Source organism: Diabrotica virgifera, chromosome 9 (genome assembly GCF_917563875.1).
Source record: "Diabrotica virgifera virgifera chromosome 9, PGI_DIABVI_V3a".
NCBI lineage: Eukaryota > Metazoa > Arthropoda > Insecta > Coleoptera > Chrysomelidae > Diabrotica > Diabrotica virgifera.
In genome coordinates, this window is record NC_065451.1 from 6,870,840 (window position 1) to 6,886,791 (window position 15,952).

Genomic DNA, 15,952 nt, shown 5'->3' on the forward strand with positions numbered 1-15,952 from the left:
TCAATATAGTCCTCGCGAGTGATTTATACTTTATACTACTCAGCAATAGCAGTACGAAAAATAGCAGGCCTGCTCCAGCTTGTGCAACGAGAAATGACAAGGTAGGAAATATTTTTATTACAATTTACTTTAAGGTCTGGTTTTTTTTACTGTTATTTTTTTTTTATTCTATTTTAAATTCACCCTATGCTAAACAGTCCACTAATAAAGCTCACTGAGTTAGTAATATCCTCCAAGATGATTTATTGTCCTTAACACTGTTCTTTTTTTTTTATTATTATTCTTCTCTCTGGGGGAATGTTTATTAAAATTCTTTTGTTAATGTAACATGTAAAAACACAAATTTTCAAATTGATTTTTGCAGGTTATCAATCCCAAACTAGCCGACATAGCAAACCGACCCGGTAGCTTCGCCAAGAGCGGAGGCTTCGGCAAATTCGGTGGCAGAGACCGCATGGGAGGCGGCAGAGGTGGCGGTGGCCGTGGAGGCGGCGGCGGCGGAGGCCGTGGTGGCGGTCGCGGCGGTCTTGGAGGCCGAAGCGGTGGAGGAGCCGGAGGCAGAAGCGGTGGTTTCGGCTCTGGTGGTGGTGGTGGTGGTGCTCGAAGCGGCGGTTTTGGTTCGGGCGGCGGTCGAAGCGGCGGCGGCGGTCTAGGAGGTGGTTCTGGAGATGGCGGATTTAGATCTAGGTACGTATTTACAATTTTTAATCAGAAACAAGGTTTTTACTCATATCCCTGCTGCACTGCCAAAGTGTCATGACTGCTGTCCAGCCCTATTTTGCTGCAGTTTACATATAGAAAAGTTCGGTTTCTCTGTCAAGAATGTCGTTTTCTAATGAAATATGGTTTTTCTCATGAGCATTTTTCAGTGCGTCACAGTTTTTCGATTTCTTTCTAACGCATTAAATTATATATGACAGAAAAAAAGGCACGTCGGTGATTACTTTGGTAATTATTCTAGTTCGGTGATTATTCTAGTTGTCGATAGATGGCGCTATAATAGAAAAAAAATTATTTACTAATTATATAATATATCTACGAATATAATCTGTACAATTTATAAGACTATATACAAATCAAAGAAAATACCATTTTATAAATGCAATAAAGACAATTGATTTGTTTTTATGCCCAATTGCAAATACAATTTGAGAACTGTCAGATTTAACTAAAATGTCATGTTCTGAAGCTATTTTCTTGTGGCATTTTTATGATTAATTATTTATATGGGAAATAAGCCACAATTAAAATGAAAAAATAATTTTATTAACGTTTCGACGCCCAAATCAGGTGCCGTTGTCAAAATACAAAATATTACTAAAATAAACAAAAATGTTGTTGCTAAGTAAAAAATTCTTCTAATAATTTATTTAATCTGACTCATTTATATTGGCAATTCAGACATTATTATACATTTTAAAGTAGAAGACTTTAAAATGATATTGCCAATATTTATGAGTTGCGTTCCTGGGACGACTTACTGAAAGATAGTTCATTCGATTACATGAAATCAACCCCAACTCAAGAATATCCGTCACAAAAAAATTATAGCATGTGATCTGTCTTTAAAAAGACAACCAAATGCAACGACAGTAAAATTCTCGCGTTAGAGACTTCATAGTAAATCACAAGGGAAAACCAGGAAAAACCCTGTGATACTATCACATTTTTGGTTGTCTTTTTAAAGGCAGATCACATGCTATAATTTTTTTGTGACGGATATTCTTAAGTTGGGGTTGATTTCATGTAGTCGAATGAACTATCTTTCAGTAAGTCGTCCCAGGAACGCAACTCATAAATATTGGCAATATCATTTTAAAGTCTTCTACTTTAAAATGTATAATATATGTCTGAATTGCCAATATAAATGAGTCAGATTAAATAAATTATTAGAAGAATTTTTTACTTAGCAACAACATTTTTGGTTATTTTAATAATATTTTGTATTTTGACAACGGCACCCGATTTGGGCGTCGAAACGTTAATAAAATTATTTTTTCATTTTAATTGTGGCTTATTTCTCATAAATAATTAATCATAAAATGTCATGTTAGAATAAATGTTATAAATGTATATTATCACGGACTTACCTTTTTTTCTATCATTTGTGACGCACTGAAAAATCCTCATGAAAAGAACCATAGTACATAATATCAATGAAAAAATCAACTTTAAAAAAATTTAAATATTTTAACTCTCCGGCAGCCACGTCTCGTAAAGTTACATGAGTGGACACACTGTGGTACGGAATGCCGCACATATAAAAAGCGGTACAAATTAGATGATTATTGTTAAAAATATCAAAAATTTGTTAGAATAGCAAAAGAAAAAGTTAAAAATTTTTTAACATTTTATTGTGTGACTAATGTAACGATTCAGACGCAAAATAAAAAAAAACGAGTAGTCAGTCTTATATTGTAATCTGAACAAAGAAAACCTTTACTACAAAAACATATTTCACAAACATCCCAAAAGTAAAATATTTAAAAAACAAAACAATTGAATTAATCTTATAAACACACATTGCGCTGAATTTTTGTCTCACTTGGATTTTTGCAAAAAAATATCAAACAACTCTCACTTCAACGCTCAATATCAAAGTGATAAAAGACTTCAGAAAATCCAATAGTCGCAGGCAGCATTTTGAAGATAGTCACTCGCACATATCTAAATACACCGTGGTGTGTACGAAAGAATATTGGTAAATCTTATTAAAACTTCAAAATGCGGCACGGAGTACCGCAGTGTGGACACTAGAGGGTTAAATGTGCTGCAGTTGTATATAAAGTAGTATATTATAAATAAAAATCTTCTATTCCATTGTTTACCTGCTTCAAAAAAAGGTTATGTGTAGTTTAACTGATATTTTGATAATAAAGACTATTGATCAATTAACCCTGGATTGCTACACTTATTTTCGAAACTCAATCTGTTACATCGGGGTACGGTGGTACCCCAAATAAAATCAACCTAAAATATTTATATATGTATGTTTTAAGAACTTATGACGAAAACAATCTTAAGATAACATGTTAAGAATATATTTTGTATACAAAAATATTTTATTATATCATTATCCACAAGTTTATTTTCATATTTCCACACCCACTACTGCAAATTGGTGTAACTTACAAATAAGGTTGGGGTACAAGTGTACCCCAGGTAGCATTCGAGGGTTAATAGGCTGGAAAACTGTATGTATTTTTATTCAAACACAAGAGTTTACTTCATTTTAATGATTATTATATTATTATACTGCCAGGTAATTTTATCTGGGGTTAACTTATGTACTTTTGAGACGCCTATTTAATTTGTTTTCATTAACTGTACTGGTATTTTTATTTGATAACTTGAGTATCTTTCTAATGTTTTGGCATCGCTCTGACGTCAAAAATCTTGAGTCATCTTGAGAAAAAAAAACTATAAATGTTCCTACACTTGTAATTTAATTTGCACAATTGGATGCCCCTTTAATGAACTTTATTATAGTTAAAGGTGATTAAAATTGTGCTACATTATCTTCAGGATTTAAAGAACAATATGTGCACAGCCACTGCCCGCGCCCATTGCACAGAGTAACTTTAAATTCATACAATCCATCCATAATATTACTGTAATGTTCTAATTTTAAATAATAAAGGAGAAACATTTAATTATATGCTATGAAAAAAGATCAAAAGTACATAAATTAACCATAAATAAAATTACCTGGTAGTATATAATAATCATCATCATCAACCCGTACTCGTCCACTGCTGGACATGGGTCTCCCTCAGCTCTTTCCATCTTTCTCTGTTGTGTGCGGCTTGCATCCAGTTGCCGACAATACGCTTCAGATCGTCAGCCCATCTGGTTGGTGGTCGTCCTCTTCTCCGTAGTGCTTCTTCTCGTGGCCTCCACTCGACAATATGTTTTGTCCATCGGTTGTCTGACAATCCGGCGACGTGTCCTGCTCAATTCCACTTGAGCGACGCGATTCTTTCGACGGCGTCCGTTGTTTTTGTTCTACAACGTATTTCTTCATTTGGGATTCGGTCCCTCAGGGAGAAACCCAACATCTGGCGCTATGGAGCGCCAGATATATAATAATCATCTTCTTTAACCCATTAATGGCCAAACATTGAAATAATTGGAAATTATGTAAATAGAGTTCATATATTTTATAAATAGAGGGCCAAGAATATTATCTAACATAAAAATAATTATTATAATATTAGCAATACCCCTAAAATTAATGTTTCGTTAACAAAACTTTGGCCGTTCATGGGTACTTGCTTATGAACCGCCGTCCTCATTAAAATTGTTGCTGTCTAACCTATTTAGTTTATTGTAAATACAATAAATAATATGATTATGTTATAGTTGGTAATAAATACATGATTTATAAAAACTAACACCTAATTGTGGTAGGTATAAGTAGAAAAATGATTTGACACTGAAATTATTTTTTATGAAATTCACCAAAACAGTCGGCATGCAAGTTTACTTTACATTTGACGCTCAGATATACTGAGTTGGTTTTACATATTCTGCATCTACGTCCTAGCCTAGAGTCCTAGACCATCATGCTCACATTCAATATTATGACCAATCTGGTCAATATCTTCTATGACAGTAAATTTTTAATAAGGACGACCTCATGCAGAATTGGATTTTGTTGAATCTGTGATTTCTTGTACTTCAGAATTTCCTACTGCCAATCTGTTTTCATTTTGCAGTAGTGACCAGACCAGTCAGTAATGGAATTGTATTTGGAACATAAGGCTTTCATTAGCTATATTGTAAATTATCCATGAATTTACAGTAGTACATTCAATTAGATTGATAGAAAGGGAACACCACTGCAAAGGGATCGACTGTGGCATTATTACTTGCTCCACTAACCACAAAATTGTCATTCCACTTTACTACTGTTTTCTCTGTTTCATTGTCGAAGGCGTGATCCAACTCACCCCTATTTTTCTTTCCAATAACGTTACTGCTTTCTAATACACATTCTAAAATACGATTTTCTCGTACAGTGCAGGTAACGAAAACGCCTTTTTCTTTAACAATGTGAAAGAGAGAAAGTACAGAAGAAATGATAAAAACCACCCGATGCTCTGAAAGGCTAGGCACCACAGAGAGTAGGTCTATAATTACTTCTGTACCTAGGCTTAATTTATTTTTCTGTCCCTCAGGTTTGGCGCCACCATATAGTATAAATTGAAAAACATATCCCTTAGAACTGCACAAATACCATATTTTAAAACCATATCGATTCTTATCTTGCACAAATATAGTCCTTTTCATGACCATTTTTTCATTTCAGTTTTTCGATTTCTCTCTAACGCATTAAATTGTATGTGACAGAAAAAAAGGCACGTCTGTGATTACTTTGGTAATTATTCTAGTTCGGTGATTATTCTAGTTGTCGATAGAAGGCGCGATAAAAAAAATTATTTATTAAATAAAATAATATTATCAATATAACCTGTACAATTTATAAGACTATACAAATCAAAGAAAATACCATTTTATAAATGCAATAAACACAATTGATTTGTTTTTATGCCCAATTGCAAATAAAATGTGACAACTGTCAGATTTAACTAAAATGTCATGTTAGAATAAATGTCATAAATGTGTATTATCATGGACTTACCTTTTTTTCTATAATTTGTGACGCACTGAAAAATGGTCATGAAAAGGAGAATACCATATTTTAAAACCATATGGATTCTTATCTTGAGCCTATTTCAGGCTATAATTTACTATTTTTTGCATTATAGTCTTATAAAAAAACAAAGAATATACTTCAAAAGAGGTTTTCTCACTACTACTAAACTAAATAAGAGATGCAACAAATATCTAACTGCTTTTTATGTTAGGATAATAAAAAACCTCCCATGAGACACAAAAACTGCTCTGTTGAATTTACTTTATGAAGCAGGCCAAAGTATTGAAACATTCATAATGAGGGGTCATAAAATTTTGTTATAAACAATAATTCAAATTTTATGGGTATGACACAATTAGGCAACCATTTAGGAATATGATTATGATTACATAGGAGCAAATAAAATATTTCAATATTGTAATTCACTTGGACATTGATGGCTGAAATTTAAGGTTTTTTATTAACTTTTTTCAATATTATTTTTTTACCGAATATCGACTACTGAAACTGCACACTAGAACTTACTACTTTACCCTCAAAACAAAAAATATAAACAATTATACAAAAACACCTATTAAAAAAATTGTAATAAAATGTTTCCTTTTCGAAGCTTTGGCCATTAATGGGTTAAAATAAAGTGAACTCTTGTGTTAGGATAATATGTTTTAATTTTAATGCAGTTTTGCAGCCTTTTAATTGATCAACTGGCTTTATTATCACTTATAATTACACAAGTGCTCTAAAATTATTGATTTGTATTCTGAATGAGACTTGACAGTTTTGAATGTCACGAGGGCAATACAAATCGGTGATTTTAAGAAGTCAGAGGTCGAGTGTAATTCTGTAAGATTATTTCATGAATTAAACTGTTCAAAACAAAAATTTTATGATTTGTTAATCGCCTTACTGATATCTTTGTCTGAATATATCTATTGGTCAAAATCTCTATGAATGAAATAATCAAAACAATCAGTTGAAACTTCATAAGTAACCTTTTTTGGAGCAGGTAAACAATGGAATATAAGGTCTTTATTTATAGGACTTATACATGTAAACTGCAGCACAGTATGACTTGATGACAGACATGACATTTTGGCAATGCGGAGGGGGTACTAGTTGGATTAGCCAATACCTATGTAGATAATTTAGTTCAGTATTCATTCAGTTTTTACTCAAATGATGAAAAAATGATAATTATTGTTTGTTTTCATCTGTAGAGATACTAGCGCAGGACGACCTTCGAGGTTTAGTGCACCTGGAGGCGGCAGTGGGCCCGCCGGTGGTGGTGGCGGCGCTGGCGGAAGTGGTGGCATGGGCGGTGGCCGAATGGGTGGAGGTCTTGGAGGCGGCAGAGCTAATGGGTTTGCGAGTCGAGCAGCACGTAAGTTTTTTTCTATAGTATTTTTACTACCAGTCAAGATTTCTGACTTAAGAACGTTGCCAAAACGTTAGAATATGAGTAAAATTTAATGAAGATTTTTTTTCTTTATAAAAGGTATATTCATTTAAAAACCCTTAAAAGGGCCACAAATATCACAGAACGTTTTAGCTCTCTACAACGAGCATCTCTGAGCCACCCGAAAATAGAGGTTAAAACCTTTTAAATGTTAACTAAATGTCTTACCATTGTAGAATTAATTATGAAATCCAAAGGATGGATATAATCCCTGAGGATAAGTCCCTGGGGCACTATATGACGAAATTTTAGGCACGAAAAATTAAGTCTTCACATTGAAAGCAGTGAATGGCAACTGGAATCCTATTCTAATGTTTTGGAACACTCTGACATCAAAAATTTTGAATGCGTGCGTATTGATAAAAGCGTATTTTTGTAGTAAAAAAAACTATATAATTATTTCTACATTTTTCAATTTAATTTGCACAGGTTGGTCCCTTTAATGAACTTTATTATTGTTAAAGGGTTTTTTTAAATTGTGCTACATAATCTACAGAATTTAAAGAACAATATGTGCACCAGCCCTCCTGTGTCCATTGCACAGAGTAACTTTAAACTCATACAATCCATCCGTAATATTATTATATTGTTCTAATTATTAATGTGAACACAAGAGATAATTTGAAATATGGCATACTAAGAGGTCAATAGAAGAAAAAGTATTATGATTTACGTTGTTTTGGTTTTGGTGTTTTTTAATACATCCTGTTTTAGCTTTTATAAATTTATGAAAGGCATTTTGGCATAGAATCAACATTTTTCTTACAGTTTTCTGTTTGCTGCCCAGAAACTAAAACCTGGATTACAGATTTAATCTCAGTTTTGTTTTTGTTGAGCAATATTTTATCAACAGCAGCTTTTACAATAGCCCACTCGATTTTCGTTCAGACTAAGATCCAGTGAGTTTCGTGGTCATTCAAGTCTTGACATTTTTTCTTGGAATATTTAATCATGATTTTGAACGACTGAACTGAATCTAGTTGAAAAACTTGGATGGTTAGCCTTAACTCATCTTAGTTGTTTCTAGTTCATGCATGACGAATCTGTCATTGGCACAAAGGAACTGGACCTTTCCAAGAAAAGCAGTACCAGATTCTTAAACTGCGTTTAACAGTCAAGCTCAAATATTTTTTTGCTAAATGGTATCGCTTTTTCATTGTGTCTGTGTTTTTCTTCCATATAGGTCGTTTTTTTATAGTTGAGCCAGACATAGTCTTCAGCTTGTTTTCTTACATAAAAAAATTAACAGAAATAAACTGAGACTTATGCCCTTACATATACAGTATGTCCCTGTAAGTTGTATCCATATGGAAAACTTTTTTATTATTCATTTTACGAAAAAAAGTTATTCTTCATAAAAAGCTCTGCATGTTCCAAAATCTAAGATTCAACCATCAGATATAAAATTTTATGAATATTATACAAGGTATGTCAAAAAGTTTGAATTTCACTCAAGAGTAAAGTAGCTTTATTTTTCACAATATTGAAAATTGCTATTATGAAAAGTTGTTTGGAATTAAAAACTATATTCTAATCGATGGCTTAGAACCATAGTGGCGTAACTACAAAAAACACAATTTCTAATAAAGTGAAATAAAGCTTTTTAAAACAGGGTAAACGCAAATTACTAAATATTTAATGGAATTATACCAACCGAAAATATTTTTTAGTATAAAATAAAGGTATGAGAAACAGAATTTGTAGTAAAATGTATTATTTTATGTTTTTGGTAAAAATGATATAGGTTTTAGTTACACCTATAGGTAGTTACGTTTTTGTTACACTAAAAAATGTAGATACGTTTAATCTTTAAAATGATCGTTTTAATAATAAAAATAAAAAAATAAACAGTATTTATTAAGCCAAATACTAAAATATACAAAAAAATTAATATTAATCACTATCTTCTTGATCGGATATGTTTTCGTTCCCATCTGTTTCATGACACTCGTTTAAAGAAGCATAAAAAGCATGATATGTTTTTGGAATAACATCTTGACAAAGCTCCATAAGATTTTTATGTTTTTTAGAGGAGATAGCCATTGTACTTGTATACATTCTTTCCAGATCAAATTCTACTTTTTGTTCTCTACGTAAGCTTCGTCTTACAGAAATATTGGTTGAAACATCCAATTCTAGGAAAGATTCTGAACCCATTTCGTATTTAAAAAAACACTGTGTTTGGGCTTTCTTTTTTAAACTGAAACCAAACGACTTTAAGCCAATTTATTTTGTTGCCTTTTCTATTTGCGCATGGACAGAATCACATTCCATCATGGAATGGCCAGGTGAAAAAAAAGTGGTTAATTATAAAAACACTAAATTGCCCAAAAACTAATGCAAAAAGTGTCTTTCTTTTATGGAATTCTTCATATTTCTGGCTAATGTTTTTCTTTTTAAATGGCTTTCGTGCTCACTCCGTTTTTTAGCTTGTTCGTTTGCTGACAAGTGATCAAATCCGAAACATTTGTCGCACAAGTCCTTCCTGGGAGTATGAAATGACAACTTAAACTCTGTATTAAAAATATTTCTGTATTACCGCAGCTTTTCTGGATTCAATTTTTTATTTAAGCAGTCTTCTTTATAGAGGTTGTACATTATTTGAACATTTAAGTCGGATGCCAGATATTGCTTACCGGTATTTTTTCGGCAGTAATGAGACGGAACTCGAGGAAATAAATTTATATGATCAATAATATTCTGTTTAGCAATTTCAGGACGTTTATTTGCAGGTATGTGATGACCTCTTTTGTCACATTGTATTATATTTTCCTGAGTGCGTTTAGATAGAATTCTCCTTACAAAAGTTTCAGATATGTCTAAAGTTTATTTTTATTATCATCTAAAAAAGCCATTTTAAAAATCTAAAACTAAAACCATTACTGTTAATCTCTAACCTGAGCTGGTAGGATTAAAATCTGGATCAGCTAGAAAGTCATCAGAATTTATGGTATCCTCAGTGTAATCTATAAAGGTAATAGTTTAAAATATATAGTTATTATTGTAATTAGGTATATTATGAATTATACTTACGATTTTCGCGAACCATATCCACTAACTTTTTTCGACTAGATATATTTATTGACAGTTATTATGTAATTTATTAGAAATTAAATAATTAGGCGCACATTTATAAAAACAATATCTCCAACAACACACAATAATTTGGAACTATAAGCAATTTATAGGTTAGAACTGCGTCGCAAAGTCAACATTTATAAGGGACGGTTAGTGCCAAAAGAACGTATCGCCCGTTACGAGCTTACTTTACAATATTTATTATGAACCCAAATAACGTAAGCGCTCTTACTTTACTATGGGCCAAAACAAAAATGTTTTTTTGTACTTACGCGTAATGCCATCTTCTTAAATATTTATAGTAGCTATTCCGTTTCTTTGGCACTAAATTTTTACACCTTAGACATACTTTTGGCTATCTTAACTCGATTTCGCCAATTTAGTAGTTACGTCACTATGGCTCTAAGCCATCGTAATATGCAATTACATCCTTCTAATTGAAAAAAAAATTTTGAAAAATTATGGATAACTAACATTATTTTCAGTTATTTCAATTCTGATAACTCTTTTATTATTACAGTAGAACCCCGCAAATCCGAACCCCGCAAATCCGAACTTTCGGCAAATCCGAACCAACGGAAAGAAAAAAAATTTAAAAATTCAAAATAAAAATTTAAAAACATGTTTATTATGTGAGAAAATAATTACCTAAGATGCTAGCTACAGTATTAAACACTGCAACACTAATGGGCGAATAAAAGCCTCGAAGACTAAACACAATCAATAAAGGAATGTGCATAATACACATTTCCCATGGTATACTATGAACGAAAACATTGCAAAAGATAAGAAACATGAGGAACATAGTGTAATCAATATCCAGATTACAAATTAAATGAATCATTTACATTTTACATGACGGAATTCCCATGTCCCGTGAGGAAACAAAACTACTGGCGTTAGCGATTTAATATTTCAGTAATCTAAATATTTTTCAGCTTTAGAATATTGGAGGCATAAACGTGCGGATAAAGTTTCATAAAGGGATCGGTGGCAGTCCAAATCTTTTAAAAATCATCTTCGTTAGCTTCTTAGGCTAACTTTCGGATAATCCGAACTTTTCGGAATCCGAACAGGCTGTCCCCCAATTAGTTCGGATTTGCGGGGTTCTACTGTAATTTTACGAAAAAAAGTGATTCTTAATAAAAAGTTCTGCATGGTCTGAAACCTAAAATACAACCATCTTATGTCAAATTTTATCAATTTTATACAAGGTATGTCAAAAAATATGAATTTGGCTCAAGAGTAAAATACCTCTATTTTTCACAATATCGAAAATTGTTATTATGAATAGTTATTAAGAATTAAAAACCATGTTTCAGTATGTAATTACATCCTTCTAATTGAAATATTTTGAACTAAAAAGGTAGTTTACTTTTCATCTAAATTTATCTATTTTGACATACCTCGTATAAAATTGACATAAGATGGTTGTATTTTAGGTTTTAAAGTATTTTAGACCATGCAGAACTTTTTATTAAGAATCACTTTTTTCGTAAAATTAATAATAAAAGTGTTATTAGAATTAAAATTACTGAAAATAATGTTAGTTATCCATAATTTTTCAAAAAAACATTTTTTCAAGTAGAAGGATGTAATTGCATATTAGAATATATTTTTATAATCCCAAACAACTTTTCATAATAGCAATTTTCAATATTGTGAAAAATAAAGCTACTTTACTCTTGAGTGAAATTCAAATTTTTTGACATACCTCGTATAATATTTATAAAATTTTATATCTGATGGTTGAATCTTAGGTTTTGGACCATGCAGAGCTTTTTATGAAGAATAACTTTTTTTCGTAAAATTAATAATAAAAAATTTTCCATATGGATACAACTTACAGGGACATACTGTATAAGGGCACAAAAGAAAACGGAATTTGGCGAAGAAGGTAAAACTTTGAACTATACAAAATATACCAGGATCTGGATATCATAACATTCATTAAAATAGGACGGCTGCATTGGATGGGACATGTAGAAAGAATGGAAGAAGGTGAAATACCAAACAAAATATTCAAACAGATGCCAGTAGGAAAAAGAACAAGAGGAAGACCGAAGCTGAGATATTTAGAACAAATAGAAAATGATATAATAACCGTAAACATAAAAAACTGGAGAAAAAAAGCACGAAACAGATCAGAATGGAGAAGAATCCTGGAACAGGCCAAGACCCAGAAAGGGTTGTCGAGCCAGTGATGATGATGATGAAACTGAGACTAGTAAGGGAACATCCATAAACTATGTCGTAAACATTTTGGAGTTTTTAATACCCTCCCCCCCCCTTCCTTCGTAAAGCGTCGTTTGCAGTTGACCCCCTCCCCTCATACCGACGTCGCAACTGCAACTATGACCCCCTTTTTAGTGATTTCTTTTTTAAATTCCAAGTTTTCCTAGATTTTTAAAAGTTTATTTACGAATTTATCCAAATCAGTATTACTATGTAGCTTATTAATATCCGCGTACTCTCTCAATTCACTGTACAACTAATAATTAGCTTTATAGGGACAAAATACAACACTTTTATATAAATCCTGATACTTAATTTTGTTTTGATTTCAATGCCATTTCTTTTATTAAGTATATAAATAGATACAATGTACTAACTAAATAGAATAGTTTTATTTATATTCATTCTTTTAGAATTTTTTGACACTGAGTATTCAGTAAATAAGTGAACAGTTTAATATTTATTGCTTCCAGATGTTGTTCTGAAAAGAAGCGTTTGTTTAAAGACACAGGACAATGTTTTATTGTTTGTTATTCTGTATAAAACTGCTAGCAATATTATTAAGGCTGTGAGTGATAAATACGAAATGAAAAGTATATGATAAAAGTAATATACAAATTCTTTTTCATTCTAAAATAGGGTATATTTTTTATATTCGTGAACTTCAAACGACGTCGGATGTGTACTTATGGCCCCCCTCCCCCTGTCGTATACCGTCGTAATAAGCAAAGTCCCCCTCCCCCTTTTCAACAACGTAGTTTATGGATACTCCCTAATGGGAACAGGAAGGCTGTGTTCATCTTTTCGTCCCAGTACCTTATTTTTGTTTAAAAAAATTGTTTTATTCCTACAATACTATTTCCTTTTTCCCTACACAGTCTATATTGTTTACAAATTTATCGACTTTGTTTTGATTTTGCTGTTATCCTAACCTATATATAAATTCAACATGCACTCTTTGAAGTGCTTGGGGATAATCACAAATAACTGTGACTGCTATGCAAGGACCGTTGACAAACTGGTTTGTTCTAGTTTGAATTCTTCTAAAATTAAAACTGTTGAGCTCAAAAGACTGAAGATTGCCAGTCTGGGTTACTTCAAATTCCATTTTTCCTGAAAGCTATAGACCAGCTTTCCAGAAGGCAGGACCACAATGATGTGAATGTCCTCTGTGCAGAACTTGATGCTTCTGATACAGAAATCAAGAACTTGATTGAATCAGTAAGCCCAGCAAAAATGAGTACAGCCATTAAGGGCCATATTCCAAAAATGGAAGCTGTTCAGACCATAATTCGGTTAAGAAGAGTGAAAAACTGAAGAAATGTTTATAATAATATTGATCTAATAAAAATCTAGCGTTATGATGTAGCACAATACTCTTCTGGACCTGGTTTTAACTGAAGATTGCGAAACAAGGGTCACTATGGTTTATTTTTTAACCAAGAGGAGTGATTCATAATTATCGCGCTGTATTGCTTGTTTGTAATTGGTCCAACCGCAGGCAAGTTTACTCCACTGGTATAAAATTTTGACTCTAATGACATTTATCAAATTTTGACACTAGTGGCATTTCATAGGTTAATTAAGTTATATCGGCGATTTTTGTGTTTTCTGTGTTATTCCTTTAATTTTTAGATTGTTAGTCTGCTTTTATATAAAAAGCAGTTGTTTTTGGAACTCTTTAGCGATGTATTAATTTAATATAATATTTATGGATTACCGTTGAGGGCCAACTAGATCAACCAAAAAAGAAGATGTATTTGGTTATTATTCTAGTGACTTTCTTGGGTGTGAATCTGTCTTTTTAGTTTACTCCTCCTGGTTAAAAAATAAACTATAGGTAGTTATTATGTGGTACCCCCAGTTGCTCACCCACCTCAGTTCATCTCCCTACAATCGAACTGTTTGGATGTAATGAATGGAATGGGGCCCTTCAAACGATGTTAAATATTTTGATAATAATTTTATTCGTTATTTTTCTAAATTGATAAATTTTTAAATGTTTACAATTGTATTTGGGCTTTACCTGTTGCATTCACGTTAATATGCACAATACTGTCTTTAATATCATAAACAGTGTGTTTTTAACATATGTATACAATATGTTTAGTTTTCGATTAGATATAGGCGACTGAAGGAAGCTTTAAAATCGGCAACATTGCTTAGTTCATTATCTTGTTTAATCTCCGAATGACGATGGAGTTACAATTGGCGAGGATCAGGTGCATTACCTTGTGAAGTGGGGACCGTCTGGCACTGGACGGCGTGCAGTGTTGCCACTTATATTGCGTATATCTAATCTAAAACTAAACATGCTGTATTTACAACGTTTTCGCATTGAAGTCTAATATATTTTCTTTTTTCAGCCTACTAAGTTAACCAACGTTGGAGGAAACCTCTCAGTGTATCAGTATTCTTCAGATGCATTCCCGTGCGTCCCTCTTTAGATCGTTTAATAACTTTATTTACCACAAAAATAATCTACTGCCGTCTCTCTGCAGCATGTCGTTCCATGTTTCTAGTTTTAAGAGATCTTGAAGATTAATTAAACTTATTTAATTAATTACTAAAATGGTGTAAATCTGTGATTAGATTGATCGATGATTTTAATTTTGACTTAATATAATGTAATCTATTGATGTAGTCAAAATATATTTATAAAATATGCATAGATTGCTTTTATTATACCTATTACTACCTTCACTTAACCACTTAATGCACACATTAATTTTGAGTTTACTTTTTTAACCCTTTCTGTGCCGACAGAAATAATTTCGTTTGAATATAATACACAAAGCACGCTTACGCGTCCGACGCGTTTACGCGTCATATTTGGACACGCGTATGCGTCTCCTAAGCTGAAAGGGTTAACATAGTAACAAACTTAGTCAAAATCCATTGTTTGACTTTTTACTTATCAGGTCATCATCATCACAGCCGTTCAATTCTTGTGGGTTATGGCAGTACCGGGACATATAGTAATCATTTTTCTCCAGGTGGATTATTTCTTATAGATCTACATATATGTGTCTTTGCAGCGTTGGCTATGTATTTCTAATCTTTTCTGTTTGCTGCATCTTGTCTTCCAGTCTTTTATTTTTATGTCTTGCTCTATCAGATCTGATTCCACCATCTTAATCTGGGCCTTTCTCTTTTTCTTGGTTCCAGAGGCGTCCAGTTCTTGATTCTTTTTATCATTTCTGTGGGTGCTCTTCTCATTATGTGGCCTGTCCATTCTAGTCGTCTTGCTTTTATATATCTTGCTAAGGTCTCCCATTTCTTGTTGAATTTCTTTATTGGTCTTCATTTTTGTTTCTGTCGCTTGTTCTTTTTGGCCCCAATATTGATCTAATTTTCTTTCTACTGTTCTTAGATTCTATTCATCTTTTGTCAGCGGCGTGGTTTCCATTGCATACGTGATAACTGGTCTGATCAGTGTCTTATACATTCTGATTTTTGTTTGTCTGCTGATGTTTTTGGACCTGAGTAATTGCTTATTCCTTCCAAAAGCTTGATTACCCTTT

The 15,952-nt window shown here is 32.4% G+C and overlaps 2 protein-coding genes across 2 annotated transcripts in view; one reads left to right on the forward strand and one right to left on the reverse strand.

Annotated features, from left to right (window-relative positions):
• The window catches only part of LOC114325603 (uncharacterized), a 62,841-nt gene extending 47,746 nt beyond the window's left edge, over positions 1 to 15,095 (forward strand). Inside the window, exons 6-8 of the mRNA XM_028273706.2 lie at positions 365 to 687; positions 6,877 to 7,040; positions 14,795 to 15,095. Of these exons, the coding sequence (XP_028129507.2) occupies positions 365 to 687; positions 6,877 to 7,040; positions 14,795 to 14,802 (495 nt within the window). The 3' untranslated portion in view covers positions 14,803 to 15,095. The remainder of the gene's footprint in view (positions 1 to 364; positions 688 to 6,876; positions 7,041 to 14,794) is intronic.
• The window catches only part of LOC114325602 (heat shock protein 70 A1-like), a 517,012-nt gene that overhangs the window by 150,935 nt on the left and 350,125 nt on the right, over positions 1 to 15,952 (reverse strand). The gene's annotated exons all lie outside the window — the stretch shown is intronic.